This window comes from Prosopis cineraria, unplaced genomic scaffold (assembly GCF_029017545.1).
Source record: "Prosopis cineraria cultivar Desert tree isolate PC_DT_omini unplaced genomic scaffold, ASM2901754v1 PC10, whole genome shotgun sequence".
Taxonomy (NCBI): domain Eukaryota; kingdom Viridiplantae; phylum Streptophyta; class Magnoliopsida; order Fabales; family Fabaceae; genus Prosopis; species Prosopis cineraria.
Window position 1 is genome coordinate 4,540,607 of NW_026555341.1, and position 16,227 is coordinate 4,556,833.

The 16,227-nt window shown below is 36.0% G+C and overlaps 1 protein-coding gene across 1 annotated transcript; it reads left to right on the plus strand.

Moving 5' to 3' along the window:
• Window positions 1–11,349: 11,349 nt before the first annotated feature.
• Window positions 11,350–15,922, plus strand: LOC129322962 (protein NRT1/ PTR FAMILY 7.3-like). The gene is made up of 5 exons (XM_054969433.1): window positions 11,350–11,469; window positions 11,652–11,766; window positions 13,636–13,853; window positions 13,948–14,513; window positions 14,710–15,922. The coding sequence occupies exons 1-5, from the start codon at window positions 11,443–11,445 to the stop codon at window positions 15,563–15,565; spliced, it is 1,782 nt and encodes a 593-aa protein (XP_054825408.1). The 5' UTR covers window positions 11,350–11,442; the 3' UTR covers window positions 15,566–15,922.
• Window positions 15,923–16,227: the final 305 nt, after the last annotated feature.

Below are 16,227 nucleotides of genomic sequence, written 5' to 3' on the forward strand. Positions count from 1 at the left end.
TGCTATTTAAATATTTTTGATTTATTTTATTTTAGATAAATTCTCCTCTTTATATTATGTTATTTATTCTCTAAATTTCTTTTACAAATCCTCAATAAATTCTTTGTAATTTCCTTTGTCTCAAAATTTTCCTTTCATATCTCAAAATTGTCTATATTTAATTTATTATTTAAAGATTAAAATCCAGCATGTTATAAAATATACATTCTAAAATGCTTTAAGTGCGATCATTGAGGAGTAAGAAAAATAAATGTAAGATTGATTGAGAGATAAGAGGGCGTGAGGTGAGATTATTTGAACTTTAAAAATAGAATGGATGTCCCTTGATGTCAAAACCTGGACATGCACTAGCTTAAGATCCCACAGTAAAAGGGAGAAATTATAGAAAAATAAATCAAAATAAAAAATGACTTATGGAATAACCCACGCCTGGCCCATTCTCCATTTTGCTTTTGCTTTGTCTATATCCATTCCTAATTTTTTCATGCCTTGTGAGTTTCAAGTTTAAAAGCCCTTTTCTTTCTTTCCCTCCATTTTTTTTAGCCTGCCCTTGTTAGAAATATGAAACTAAAAAGGCCAACTTTGTACTCTTGGCTCTAACAAGGGTCACCATTCTACATATTTAATATTAAATGAATTTACATTTTTGATCTTAATTGGGTTTTTAACTGCTTGTAATCCACTAATTCTTATTTAGGGTCAAGCCTAGGGCTGTGTAAAAGCTTGATTATCCTGTCCAACTCGAATAAGTCTAGTCCGGTTCAATCCAACAAAAAAATTGGTCCAAAGGGCCAAATAGTCTAAAAAGATCATATTAACTTATCAGATTAAATTAGACAAAAGACTACGCTCTCAAACCACTTGGCCACTCTTATCCAATGAAATTATTTTAATATAATTTTAATTGTTTTGAATGTATTTGAATAGTTTGATGTTTTGAATTTTGCATTTTTTTTTCATGCATATTTTACCCTTTTATTTAATATAATTTTAATTTAGTTTACTGCTAAATTGTTATTGTAATGTATATTAGATATATTGTTAAAATTTGTTGAATGCTGTTGTTGCTGTTGGTGAAGTTATAATTTGAATCATTTGGACTACAATATTTTTTTATTATTAGATATTGTTATAAATTTTTTATAATTATAAGTATTTTATTATCTTAATTAAATTTATTACAATAAAATGAATTATTATTTCTTATACAGGAAAGAGAAAAAAAATTAAGTGAGTATTGAATCATAGGACCAATCTTCTAGTATGATGAACCAAATTTAATCTTATTAATTTTTAAATTATAATTGAACTAGACCAACTTATGGGGTTGGCTAATCCAGCGAAAGAAACAAAACTTTAAGTCATGCTAAAATTTATTTTTGCTCAATCCTTTTTGCGGTCATAATTGGGCCTAATTGAAACAAGGGCTTGTTCCTGCCAGCGTACCTAACAGCCCAAACAGGCCGCAATAGAGTTCTGCAAAAAAACCTTAATTGCATAGCCCAACTAGACCTCAACCCTGTATGGAATAAAAGGCCATAGGCTATAGCAACCCACGAAGAGTCTGTATCTGTCATCAAATCTAAAAAGCCTTCCCAATTCCAATCTACTGTTTTAACTTTTTTTTTTTTGGATTTTTAAAAAATTTAATTATAATATAATGTTTTAAAAACTGAGTTAGAAGTCAAACTAAAGGCAGCGGAGGTCGAGTGATGGTCTTACGGTTCTACTGGATGACCAATGGTTGAACCGCGATGAAGCAATTAAATTAACTAAAAAAATAAAAATTAATATAGAATAATAAAAACAAAAAGTTAAAATGGAAACAAGTAAAATACTTTTATAAACACATTTTAATAGTATATAACACTAAATTTCTTTTGATTTTTTCAATGTCAGCAGAGTGAGCACAAGGCTCAATAAAACTGAATCAAAGTGGTGATGACTCCCTCCCATCCTATCCCAAGTCCATCTTCTCACCCAAAATCACCGTTTCATATTTATATAAATATTTTTTGACTTTTCTCGTGTTGCCTCTTCGTACCATCCTCTCTTTGAATCACATTTCTCTCCCTTATCAACCATTTACAAGCTCAGCCTCAGAGATTAGCAACGCATTGACGGAGGCTTGCAAAGGGGAAGAGTGAAGACGGCAACAGTGATGACAGTAGATCTGATTGTGTGAAGAAACATGATTTGAACGATTAAAGAAGTGAAGTAAAAAACATACTTTCAGTAGCAGCAAGGTAGGAGTCACGAGGTTTCTTTTTTCTTTTAGATCGCTTGACTCGCTATTGACCAGCTCCAATTTCCAGTTCGAATTCGGTTCACCAAACCCACATTCAACTGTCCAAATGGTCCAATTAATTTAATCGAGCCATTCCCAAAGGCAGGTGATAGTTGGACTGATATAATCATCTAAGTTGGTCCAATCCTGAAAACACTTCTTTCTCAAAAATATTCAACTCTCCCTTCCTTGTAAGGGAAGGAAAACACGCATGCATACGAACATATCAATGTTGTGTTTGAGCTTAGGAGCTTTTTTAAACAAGGATGCTTTGATAACCAATCTGCTATTCAATAATTACATCAGAGAGTATAAATTGCATCCGGTTCTTTGATTTTCTTTTTCATTGGATTGTTTTTAAATAAAAGTCAGAGGAGCAAGCACTAATAGCCTAAAATTATAAGTGGGATAGAACCCATAAACTCTTGCTTATACGAGAATGTGCACATTTTTGGACTACGATACTATTGATTTTGTAGCTGTACTGTTATTAAATTTACTTTGATTTGATCCCTTCTTTTTATTTATTTTATTATTAGAATGAAAATTTCAAAATTTTATTCAAGTTAGTCAGGGTTAATTATGAATGACTCTTTCAAAAATATTTGATGCATTGACATGAATTCGAACCCAAAACCTAGTGCTTAAATAATCATAGTTCCCACTCATTTTTATTGGCCAAAGAATGATAAGCATGGAAGGAAAGGGTCATAACAAGGCCATGAAAATAATCGCACTTGAGAATTTACATTTAACTTCCCTTTCTATTGAAACTAACGCTTGTTGATACCTTACAACTAATATGTAATATCCACCATGGGTTCTAAATCCTATTCGCAGCTCAAGTTTGGTGAGAGGCGTGAAATAAAAACATTCGAATAAGCAAGTAATTACAACGCTTGTTTACTAAAAAGATAATTATAGTGTGTGTGTGTCCTTATATTAACACTCAACCATTCACCTACATTTTAAGATTTAATCAAACTATTATAAAATTTCCCATGACAAAATAATTGCTTGATCAAAAGCCTGATTTGATCAGTACTTGTCTGTGAATTGTTAAAGCTGATATGATAAAGAGGTCAAATTCACATGGTTTTCATCCCTAATTCATCCTCACCCTTGGATCAAGCCTCAATGGTAGTGGGTAGGTGTCAAACTTTGATCTTAGTGACAACTTTAAGTCATTTATTTAGTTTCAACAAACTCGTGTTTCATGTAATATGTAACACACACTATGTATTACTATAACATCTAATCTATAACAATCTATTTCGCACTAACTTTGTCTGGCCGCCCGCCACTACCCAGTCACTCCCACAAGGCAATCTTAAATGTCCCAAAATATTTATTCCCATTAACACACGCACACACCAACCAAAAAGGGGGGCAAAAAAAAAAAAAAAACTACGAAGAGACCCTTTTATTTTCGCTTAAATCAGTAAGTTACAATCACAGTTGTGCCTCGCGTGATTTGGATAATGTTTAGTTGTTCACTTACTGATAAGGGATTGAGTGCCGAGAAGAAAGTAACATTAATTAAGAAAAGTTTGATTTCAATTAGTAGTTAATAGAGGCTCATCTTACTTAGCAACCCAATTTAACGGAAGTGGAATGCTCTAATCAGAGGGTAATACTAATAGTGCCTTCTTATTCATCTACTTTTGTCCACGAGTCCTTTCCATTTTTCTAGGATCTGGAAATAAAGAATGAAAGAATGAAAGAACGAAAAGGACGTAAATTTAAACCTTAATATGCCATTCTTAATCACCCTTCACCCATGATAAAATCCCAAGTTGAGATCAAGGCCTTTTCTGTGTCTAAAAATGCATTTTTTTTATAATGTGATTAGATCTTCAATCAAATCCAAAAAATTCCATAAAGCCAGAAAGTGGCAAGGTTGAAACAGCAAAAATTAAAGGGCAGGGCCATATCTCGTGATTAAACCTTTTTTTTTTTTTAACATAAAGGACAAGTTGAACCTAACTTATATGAAGGAACTAGCAAAATGGCACTTTTTATGGTTGATATTACCCTCCATTCCACTATAGCTAATCCTTTTGCTTCACCTAACTTATATTTGATTGTTTATACAATTTAACTACATTCATGCTAGGGGGAAAAAGCAGGACAGTGAAGTGTTGCATCTGAATCTTAAGGCAGTGCCTTCACTCAAACCGGTGTTTCTTTCCTCATCCACATGATCAACATAAATAAAGGAGGCCTTAAATAATCCTTCAAGAAACAAAATCTTTAAGGAATGAAGATGGTAAAGCCACTAAAGTCGTTATTAATATCTTTCATGTTCTCTGGCCGAAAAGAAAAAAGTCTTTCATGTTCTTTCAACCATTTTATACCATCTGAAATACAACACAGCTCTTTCATTCCTCGTTGAAAAAAGGTTGCTGTGCCTGTGCTAGGGTCAATGTACTGTTATCCTGGCGTCTTTGTCAAAGGCTCAAACTGTGATAATGTGTCTGTATTTTATCTACCAGCTCAGCTGTCCCTTGGTTTGCCACATTTATTTCAATCTTCAATCAGATTTGGATCTTGATTCCTAACTTTATACCAATCTTGTCAAAGATGGTACTATTTACACTCGCACGCATGCACCATTCAGAGATGTGGAATGTTTTTTAACACCACTAGGTACTGATACCTTATGTGTAAAAATGAGTAGATAACAGGTGGATTGCCAAGACTGCAATGGGACAACAGTCATTTTTTTGAATAAGAGGACAAGCTTAACAACTTGGAGCAAGTAGGATCAAACCCGCGACATCTTCACAAGTAGGGTGGCTTGGATGCCACTCTGCCATGAGGATATTGGTGAACAGCAAACATTTTGAGCATTACCTTCACTGTGTTCTGATTGAAAAGACTCAAATTCAACACTCAAAATTACAGAAATCAATTGTAGTTTTCTCACGTTGAGGCTATAGAAGACCTTTCTAGAAGGAAAGCAAAATATTAGTTTAAAGGAGGAAAGAATTTTATAATCAGAAGGCAAACTTCCTGACCCCAGATCTTTTATTTCACTCTCACAGAAACAGTGCATGCTTAGCCCATTTTTGCTACTTCCTGGGTACTCAGATCAGAAGATCCACGTCATAGTTCCATGAGATTGTATTGATATACAGGTTTACTTGTAGATAAGAAAAGTTTAGCTTAATTAGGTGTTGATAATGATACTGGGAACACAGTTAGCAGCAATTCTTAGCTGAAAATTCTATGGGATATGTGGTTAAAAGGGTGATTATGACGTTTGTGAAATGTGTTAAAACCAGTGCAACACAAGTGTAGTTTACTGAGCAAGTGACCTAACCAGATCGAGAAAGAGAGCTAGTGGATGCTTGTGCAACCTATGCTTATGGCTAGGTTTCTGTCTTCCACTGGCAGCGAAATCATTGTCACACGTCTTACTGTTCATTTTCAAGGTTCATATTACACCTTACGTGCTCAACTCTTAAATCCTTAAAGTCACACCTACTACTATCTCACTTCAATTCTTCATTTAGTGGCATATGACATATGGCACAATGCAATAGACAAGTCGTTTGCAAAGAGACAAACTTCATAGTGGATGGATTCAATTTATACAAATTAGATAGACCGAGTCAAATTTATACTTCAATGGCATGTATATAATAATCATAACTGATTTTCTATACTTGGGCATATGTATTCATAAAAATGTGCGGTGTATAGAAAATGTAACATGTGATTATACAGCTACAGCTTCTAGTTTTCACTCATGAGCTTAGCTATAATTGAAGCCAACTAGCAAGGTCGAAAGCACATTCCTCGGCTTCTTTTCTTATGGTATTTTTTAATAATTTTTTCCCTGTCAAATTGCTTTCGAAGATTTGCTGTTCTTTTTTCATGAGGGCTGTGATTGGTTCTTGCATATTTAAGGATAAGAAAAGACAAGTCTAACACTGCAAGCCACACAAAATTAATAAAAGAATGAAATGAGAATTGAACGAACCATTTAAGAGAATGGGATTTATTTTGTGGGATGACCTAAATGAAAAGAAAGCTCATCATGCACAAGGCAAATCTCTTTAGTCTTTACCACAAAGGAAGGTCAGTGTCTTTCCCTCATTATCCAATCATTGTTGATTATGCTTTTCTTTACAAAAATAAAAACATGCTTGCCATCTTCCTGTTTCCTGTCCAATCTGTGATAAATTTGTGCACCGGCATTTATAAGCATGCCCACTAATTAATTATAACCATCTGATATTCTTTCCACTAACTCAAATGATAAACAGAGAAAATATGAACGGAAGGAAGAAGATATTCATATAACACTTAAAAATCATTGACCTCAAATCAACATATTTGTGGTTCAAACCAGCTAAACTACCGGTGACAAAGTATAAGATTCCTGGTAATGCCATTAACAGATATCAGCAGGGCGTGAGAGAAGAGTGATAAGTGAATTAAAAGATTAAGTCAGTAACAGTAAAATATTTGACTTTTGTCTTGGTTATATTATACAACCCCAGAGAAAGACCAAACAGAAGACCCCACAAGAGTGTAACCAATGAATAAGGACATGTGTGCTTATGAGCATGGATTAAAAAACCGGTCATTGTCTACCTCAACCACACCCTTGTTGATGATGAGACATCATGTACAAATTGGAGATCCTGATTTAATTTGGTCATGACGTTGATGTTTGTGAGCCATGGGTGGGATCTGACTATTGAAATAGACTTAAGGATTAATATACAGAGATGAAACAACAACGAAACATGGCTGATTACAATAAGACAGATTTTTTTTTATACCGAAAAATGAAGCAGATTTTTTATTTTTAATTGCAGAAAGTTGAGTGCGCCCGTGCGTAAGAAAATCCACAATTTGCTTTTATGGTGTTCACTATTGATAAGTCAGTGCATAGACGCAATACGAGCAATTCCATTTCACAGCCAAACCAGTGAAGGCTATGTATTATCAACTTCTCACATAAAATCAATTTCTTGAGGGTCAACACAAAAAATCCTTTTGTTTTTGATTTGAGGTCCTACCTACTGAGTTGATATTAAATCTTCCTCTACCCTTCATATTGGCATCTCTGTGAAAAGCAGATGTTGGAAAATGTATTAGCAGGGCAGTGTTTAACTCTAAATTGACTTTGCTATTAATAAACTTTTTTCTCTATCTTTTTCATGCAATTTCCTATGGTGCCCCACATGTTATGCCCAACGGGTCATCTTGCTTTTGTCATCTTTGTATAATGTGTGCGTGCGTGCGTCGTTTTCCTTGTGCTAGAAAAGAGGAAATGGAGAATGTTAGGTCATGCTTAACAGTTGTACTCCTTGTAACAAGCTTCTTTTTTTTAAATTTACTTTGCAGAATTTGACATTTTGTGCAGAAATGGGTTCTGATTAGGACATGGACGAAATGAAACCAATCTGTCACTAGCAGCTGCAAATAAATTAACCAACACATCACATCCTCGATTAAAAAAAAAAAGGTTTGTGGTTTAAATTAGACTAGCTACTATAAATATATCATGCACAGTAAATGAAATTCATTGAATGAAAGTAATTCTTGCAGCAGATAACAGTTACCGAATTTAGCATATCTGCCTTTGATTACCAGTATCTCAGGTTATATATGTATGTATGTATAGAGACACTCACAGTCACCAACACATATTATATATATTGGCTGATGCTGTACTGCTTACTGGACCTTGTATTCCTGTAAAGATAGCGCACACTCTTTTCTAAGGAAGTAACTTCTGGAAAATACGTTTTCATCTTATTTGGAGCTTTTGTCAATTTTTGCATAAATCTTTGTTTTCGACACAGAAAGCAAAAGTAACAGCGTACTCACGTGGCAACAAGACATGTATATATATGCATATATCTGATGACACTGAGAAGGAATCTGATAAAGAATTTAACATCCATCACAGAAACACTAAGATACCAGATGGTATATATTCTCTGCTAGCCATTATCTTTTTTCCACGAGTATGTCAGCAAATTCTTTACTATGCATGGAGAAATACTAACCCATTCCTTTCGAGATTTTTTATGCGAAGTTTTCCCGCCTTTCTTTCGTCGTCTTCTTCTTTTCTTTGGCCAAATACAATGGAAAGTTAATCAAAGACGAAATGAACATTCGAAAAAGTTGACGAACTTTTTGGAGGTCCAAGTATGAAACAAGATTTACGGTTCGGTTAAAGGCTGAGATTGTATTCTTTTCTTATTTTTCTTTTTCATTGTCAATATACATATACACCTCCGCAGCATCGTGATGATCTTAAGCTTTGGAATCACATTATTAAACATTCCACCTTCCCTGACTGTTGTTAACATAAAGATGATAAAAAGCACTCCCACCATCAGACATTTTTAATTGAGATTTGACAATCTCCACATATCAGACATTTTGACCAAAATAATATTTGATTAACGATACCTTCATAATTTTATTATTCTCATATATTTCCTTTTTTAATATTTTTTTATAAATAAAATATTAAATGAAATGCATGTTTGAAAATTTATATTTTTATTTTGAAAAGGTAAAATTATAAAGTGTATTTAATAAGTTTTATTAATATATGTGATTTTATTTAAAAATATTTTATAAATTAGGAAGAGGTAATAATACTGAATTAATTGCAGATTTCGTGGTTAAGGATTGATGCAAATCGAAACATCAATAATACAATAATGCAAGACTCTTTGTCTATGTTTTGCAGCTTTGTTACACAATATATAAACTGATTAATTATGCTCATAATTTTATTACTGAAAATATATTTTCAAAAGACTTGTTTAAAACTAATCACCAGCGTGTTGACTTCAATATTCTGTTGCTGTAGGTTATTGATAGGAACGTGCTAAATTTTTTTTTTTTTTAAATTGTTCAATTTAATTTTGCTACAGCAATCCGCCAGGGGAAGTATCAAACAAAATCTGGTAAAAACAGCCAATTACAATGAAGGTCAACACTTGGAAGTTGATCAATCTATAAATGAAGAAATAAATTGGTTGGAATTTATTTCTAAAATCAGGCAAAGGAAAATAGTTATTAAAGCAAAGAAAAAACATAATTTTGGTTGCCTGCACTTTTCTCATATTTTATTATTGATCTTTATATTTTTTTTTAATATTTTAAGTTCTTATACTTTTATTTTTTTAAAGATTTAGGTCTTTACAAGATCTTTACACTTTGTTCATTGAAAGGCCTAAAATATTAAAAGGTGAAAATGTAGGAACTTAAAACATAAAAAAAAAAGTGTAGGAATTAATAACAAAAAATGAACAAAGTGTAAAGGTTTAAAATTATATTTTTTCTAAAATAAATCTAGACTCTTTATTTCACCCTCCCCTCTCTTTGGCATCACACAGAATAATATTACAAAATATTACATCTATATAATATAAAAATTCTAATAAATTATACTATCCATGAACTATGCGGAGCGTGACTCATCGATCTCTTCAGAAATACAACATACACAGGAACCACACCAGTTGAAAGGTTCTGATTCTATCATTGAGAGCATTTAAAGGATAGCATCAGAGAGATCTGTGTATATAGTAGAGTTCCAAATAAAATCCTAATAAAAAAAAGCATTTTATTATGCAATTTCTGGTAATGGGCAAACTTTATATTTGTATTGGTAAGTTAAATCATTAATTACGTAGTAATTGACAAGTTGCCTAACTTCAAGGGAACGGCAAGATATCCTCTAATCTTATCTCACTTATCTTAAAGGACACAAGCTGGTGGTATATAGGCATATCCATAGAATTTTGTTGGAGAATGTTTCATCAACTGGGGATGGAGAAGTCAATAAAAATGTCGGTCATTAATGAAATCAAATTGATCTGAATCAAAAGAGGGATACGTAATCCACATACACGCGTCGTTTCCCACAAACGGAAGAGATGCCTAAGAAATATATACAGACCTTATTGTTTGTTTGTTGTCCATGAATAAAACAAGCATAAATTTAATGGAATATCAATGGAACCATATCCCTCTTGTTATAATTGAGTGTAAAGCTATTAGCAGTAAACCATCAAAGAAGCTAGGCGACTGATCTGTTTAATTTATTCCCTGGAATAACATTGATTGTTTCACACTTCTTTCGGGGATTCGCACGAGCCTGAATTGCTAGCTAGCATGCGTTTGTAACTAAGAACAATTAATATGGTAATTACTTGCCATCAAACTAATTAATCGTGTTGAAGAGGAGACAACTGAGAAGAAAGAACTTTTAACTTCTGCGGCGAGGGAAAAAAGGAGCTATTTGGAAACGAGTACAAATTAACGCCATGTGAGTGAGCATTTTTTCTCGTTGTCTTTGCCCCCACCGTGACATCTTCTTTGATTAGCTGATGATATTATTCCTTCTGGAAGCAAAGTCCAGAATTCAGTGGATGAAATCGCTTCTCGTCCTTGTACCACCTTCACATCGTAACTTCAATTTGTTTAATTGTGTACGGGTGTCTTTTTATTGAAAAACGCAGTCCTGTTACAAGTCGAAAATGCAGACACCTCTTCGACCTGAGATTCGAACTTGGCTTGCCATGAGGGACTACATATATTATTATCAGATCAACTATGAAATATGTTACTTATTGGCCATTGAATTTGGCAAACAAACTATCGAGTTTAATTATATTGAACAAACAGACTGAATTGATGTGAAGCCAAAATGTGAGTGTGAGTGTGTCCACTTGGAATGAATTTAAGAGAGTGTTTGAAGACTGTCAGTGTCAAGCTGCAGAGTACTCCAGCCAATGAGAGGGTAGGTGTGTTGTAGTAGTATTAATGCATTAGGTGCGTGGATATCGTTAATTTTAAAAAAGGGAAAAAGAAAAAGAAAATGTTATGTGGGGATGAAAAGAAAACAAAGATTTGCCATGTATTTCAGTCCAAGAAAATTGCTTTTTGACACATTTTAGGATGATTCTGCCACCTGTATGTCCCCACTTTTTTGCTCTGAAATCTCCACCGTTCATGCCTCACTCGCTTCCTCTATTTATTTACTCCCCATTTCCTCCCCCTCTCAAGCAAATCACTCGCTTCTCTCTGGCATTCTTCCCCAGTCAACACCTTTCCTCTGTCTGCATTTCACTCATAAGGTCTTACAACTTCGCTCTTCCTCATCGCCAATGGCTTGCTTGGAGCTCTGTAAAGAGGTCAGTTCATTTCTCTGGAAAATATATTCTGATCTCCTCTCTCTGTGTCTCTAAGCGCCACCATTAATTCCGGCTGCTTCAGAGACCAAAAGCCTCGTCATTTTTTTTATTCTCAGTGTGTGTGTGTACAATCAGTTGACGCCCAGTGCATTGATTGTTTTAATGTGAAAAACTTTGTGCAGAGCAAGTACAAGGAAGAACCAGAAGGGTTAACTCTTGATGGAAGTTTTGATTGGCATGGCCGCCCTGCTATCAGAGACAAATCCGGAAGATGGTTTGCCGGAATTATCATACTCTGTAAGCGCCCTCCCAACACGATTTCATGACCCCCCCCCCACACACACACACCAGTTTGAATTAAGTTTCATCTGCCACAACCATGAAGTCGCATGCCGTGGAGATCTCCAGAGAACCTGGGCTATGTTCACGTTCTCATGTTAGAACTATATTTTAACTGAAAGGCGGAGATTGCATGCACATGCGACTCGTATAGTTTATGGTGAGAGAGTGAGGAGGTGGGCGCGCGAATAGAAGTTTCAGGAATCTCTGTGTGTCGAGAAGAGGTGAAGAATGACACAGAGAGAGAGAGAGAGAGGGAGAGAGAGAGCTTATCGATGTCCCATGAGCTGCTCTCGGGTGCTCATATCAGTTACTTGGAAGTATAAAATTGAATTCAAACGAACGGCATCAGCAACGTGTTTGCCTTTGCGTATAGAAACATCACAACTCCGATCTAATTCACATTATCTTTTTCCTGTATTTATGCATTTGCATGTTGAGAGGTCACTTTGAGAAGGAATGAGGATTCTGGAAGGAGCTTCGCTAGAAAACAATTCAGGAATTAGGATCGCCGTCAGGGACCCCCGTCCCCGGGGACTGTGGGAACTAAGAGCCTGACACGTAATCATTACACGCAAGTTTGCATGGGCTCGCTCCCTGCCACGTGTCGCCGATTAGGTTAATTAATATCTGATTTTACCATTTTTTTGGGGATCGGATCTGCTGCCGTAAATGAATATATAAGAGTTAAAAAGAGTTACGAGGCAAATTAAACTTGTGAAGCTTTTTCGTTTCGTTTCGTGTTTGCTGAGACGAGGGCGCCGGCAACAAACATGCGTTGCATGAAAGTGTAAAATCTTTGATTTCGTATGTCATACTCACCTGCGTGCCTTTCTTATTACTATATACAAAATACATCTTATCACCGAGACTGTTCCCCCAACCCCCCTTTCTTTTTTTGGCGTTTCAAATTGCTTGCTTGCTTGCTTTAATTTCGTTTATTTATTTTATATAATACTATTTTTTTTTTGTGTGTAGAAAATAAGCCTTTCGATTATATTTGCGAGTGGGTGTACACACACACTCTCTCTTCGGCTTGATAACTTCTTTAGAGTTTAAACGGAAAGAAAATATAGAAGATACAAATAAAGCAACGCCATGCTGCAATGAAAGCAATTTGTAGAGGTTAATGTGTAATGACATGAAAATCACTTTCAAAAAGAATTAATATAGTATAGAATAATACGCTTCATAAATTTGGTCTTCATAAATTAAATTGATTTCCTATTTAAAGCTCTTTTTCTATTAAATTTTGGATATAAATTAAGGCCTCAGCTTAAACTTTTCCAGCAAGTACCTGACCTACGGAATATTTGTTATACTTTTGTAGTATTGAAATGATAAATTGAAACACAAGAAAGCGATCTAATGGCCAACGGAGACAGCCGTTCGTCTTTCCCTTAATTAGATGCCAGATATTAATTACGTTACTGCTATTACGAGTCAGTATATTATGTTATCTATTACTTAATTGATAAAGTACATATATGCTTTTTCTTCACGCACCCTGATTAATAGCCATGGGCGAACTGCGCTAATGATTTGTTATGACCACGTGATGATCTCGAGTTCCTGGCCAAACTTGTTGCCATATTTAGAATAGAAGTGTCTAATTTCTCTTTCGAATTACGTATAGATGCGAAGTAGGTTGGCGCCAGAAGCGAGCATGTGAGCGTATTTAACACGTGGTCCACAATAACACAAGAAAGTGTAATTAATTAGGAAATCCGCCTTCAAATGACTTGAGTTTAGTAACTAAGATGTGATTAATTAATGTAATAATCAAGACTTCTGATTGTCGTGTGTCTGTTCATTTGTGATCATCAGTGAACCAAGGTCTGGCAACCCTAGCATTTTTCGGGATCGGAGTGAACTTGGTGCTGTTCCTGACTCGCGTGTTAGGCCAAAACAACGCTGACGCCGCTAACAATGTTAGCAAGTGGACCGGAACGGTTTACATCTTCTCTCTCGTCGGTGCTTTCCTCAGTGATTCTTATTGGGGCAGATACAAAACTTGTGCCGTCTTCCAGGTCATCTTCGTCATTGTAAGTAACCTTATTCTTGTTTTTATTAAATTAATTAAATTACCTGAGTGATCTGAAAGCGAATTAAGGTTTGGCATTTGATGCTATATAACAGGGTCTGGTATCGCTGTCGCTGTCGTCGTACGCTTTCTTGATCAGACCCCAAGGCTGTGGGAATGAAGCACTTGAATGTGGGAAGCATTCGAAGTTAGAGATGGGCATGTTTTACCTCTCCATCTACCTCGTTGCCTTAGGGAATGGAGGGTATCAACCAAACATTGCTACGTTTGGGGCTGATCAGTTCGATGCAGAGCACTCCAAGGAAGGCCATTCCAAGGTGGCCTTCTTCAGCTACTTCTATCTTGCCCTGAACCTGGGTTCTCTCTTCTCAAACACCATTCTCGTCTACTTCGAGGATGAAGGAATGTGGGCTCTTGGCTTTTGGGTGTCTGCCGGCTCCGCCTTCACCGCCCTCGTCTTGTTCCTCCTAGGGACCCCTAGATACAGGCACTTCAAAGCCAGTGGAAATCCTCTTTCCAGGTTCTGCCAAGTCCTTTTCGCTGCATCCAACAAATGGAGGGCTCAAATGCCACCCAATGAAGAGGAATTGTTTGACGGGGATGCTAAGGAATCTTCCGCCACAAGCAACAGAAAGATTCTTTATACCCATGGTTTAAGTAAGTGCTTGATCCTGTTTGGATAGAGAAATTCTTATGAAAATTTACTCATGGAGTGTTTCGATAGTGGTCAGATTCATTGATGCACGTCACACACTCTCCAAAGAGAAACTAGAAGGTTATGATTTCCAGACAAACAAGACAAATTATGATACTGGTAACCAAGTCGTCGAACTGAGCGAGTATTTTTTTGATTGTAGGTTCTTGGATCGAGCAGCATATATATCATCTCGAGATTTAGATGACCAAAAACGAGGGGTTTACAGCCCTTGGCGTCTCTGCCCAATTAGTCAAGTTGAAGAAGTGAAGTGCATTCTAAGGCTTCTTCCAATTTGGCTGTGCACCATAATATACTCGGTGGTTTTCACACAGATGGCTTCTCTGTTCGTGGAGCAAGGTGCCGCCATGAAAACCACAATTTCCAATTTCCGAATCCCACCAGCGAGCATGTCCAGCTTTGACATCCTCAGTGTGGCTATTTTCATATTCCTTTACCGTAGAGTTCTCGATCCACTCGCGGGGAGGCTTAAAAAGACAAACTCAAAGGGACTTACAGAGCTTCAGAGAATGGGAATTGGCCTCGTGATAGCAATTATGGCTATGGTCTCCGCCGGAATAGTCGAGTGCTATCGGCTTAAGTACGCAAAGCAGGGCAGCACCAGCTCTCTGAGCATCTTCTGGCAAATACCACAGTATGCTTTCATAGGAGCTTCAGAAGTGTTTATGTATGTGGGGCAGTTAGAGTTCTTCAATGCTCAGACACCAGATGGGTTAAAGAGCTTTGGAAGTGCACTGTGCATGACATCCATCTCTCTTGGAAACTACGTGAGCAGCTTGCTGGTGAGCATGGTTATGAAGATTTCAACTGAAGATCACATGCCGGGGTGGATACCTGGAAACCTCAACAAGGGCCACTTGGATAGGTTTTACTTCCTCTTGGCTGCCTTGACGTCCGTAGACTTGTTGGTCTATATTGCCTCTGCAAAGTGGTACAAGTGTATACAGCTGGAAGGGAAATGTGGCGAGAATGATGAACCAGGCAGCCTCAGGGTCTAACTTCAAAGGAGAACAGATACAGTGGCAACATATATAAATAAGAGGAAGAATGGAGCCTCTAGTCACAACATCATCGGTTATATATAGTACCAACTGTTCTAAAGAAAATTTCTCTGGTTTGGTAAGAGAAGCCCTTTTTCCCCGAGCCTCTTCAATACTATATCATACCATTCTTAGGACCCTAACTGTATTTTCAGTTTATCTTCTCGGTGCTGGTTTGTGTATTTGGGTTAAACCATACTCTGAAGAGGCAATGACTGCTTTAGGGTCTCTTTTAAACTTCCCCTCTTCCTCGTCTGTTTGTTCCCTCACAGAAATGGATTATATGATATGTTCAAGTGATTTCCAAGTCTAAAATGGTTTTCATTTCTTTGCTGAGCTTAGTACGCTGGAGCAAAAATTCTAAAATAAACTGAGAAGTCACGAAAGATATAGAAATCAATATTAAGCATGTTGAACACACTTCTTGATAAGATTTATATCTGACAAGTTCGCACATTTACATGTACTCATGATGAACTTACATTACAAAATTTCCATATAACGAGTTTATTTAAAATTTTCTCGTCCTCGAGAGCTCCTACAAATTGATTTCTTTTTTCTTCCTTTGTTTTTTCCCCGGTAGGGTCCTACAAATTGAATTTAATTCAGCTATTGGAAGC

Coding starts and splice junctions, on each gene's coding strand:
- LOC129322962 (XM_054969433.1), top strand. CDS start 11,443: ATGGCTTGCTTGGAGCTCTGTAAAGAG. Junction 13,854..13,947: donor TCCAGGTCATCTTCGTCATT/GTAAGTAACCTT, acceptor GCTATATAACAG/GGTCTGGTATCGCTGTCGCT. Junction 14,514..14,709: donor TATACCCATGGTTTAAGTAA/GTGCTTGATCCT, acceptor TTTTGATTGTAG/GTTCTTGGATCGAGCAGCAT.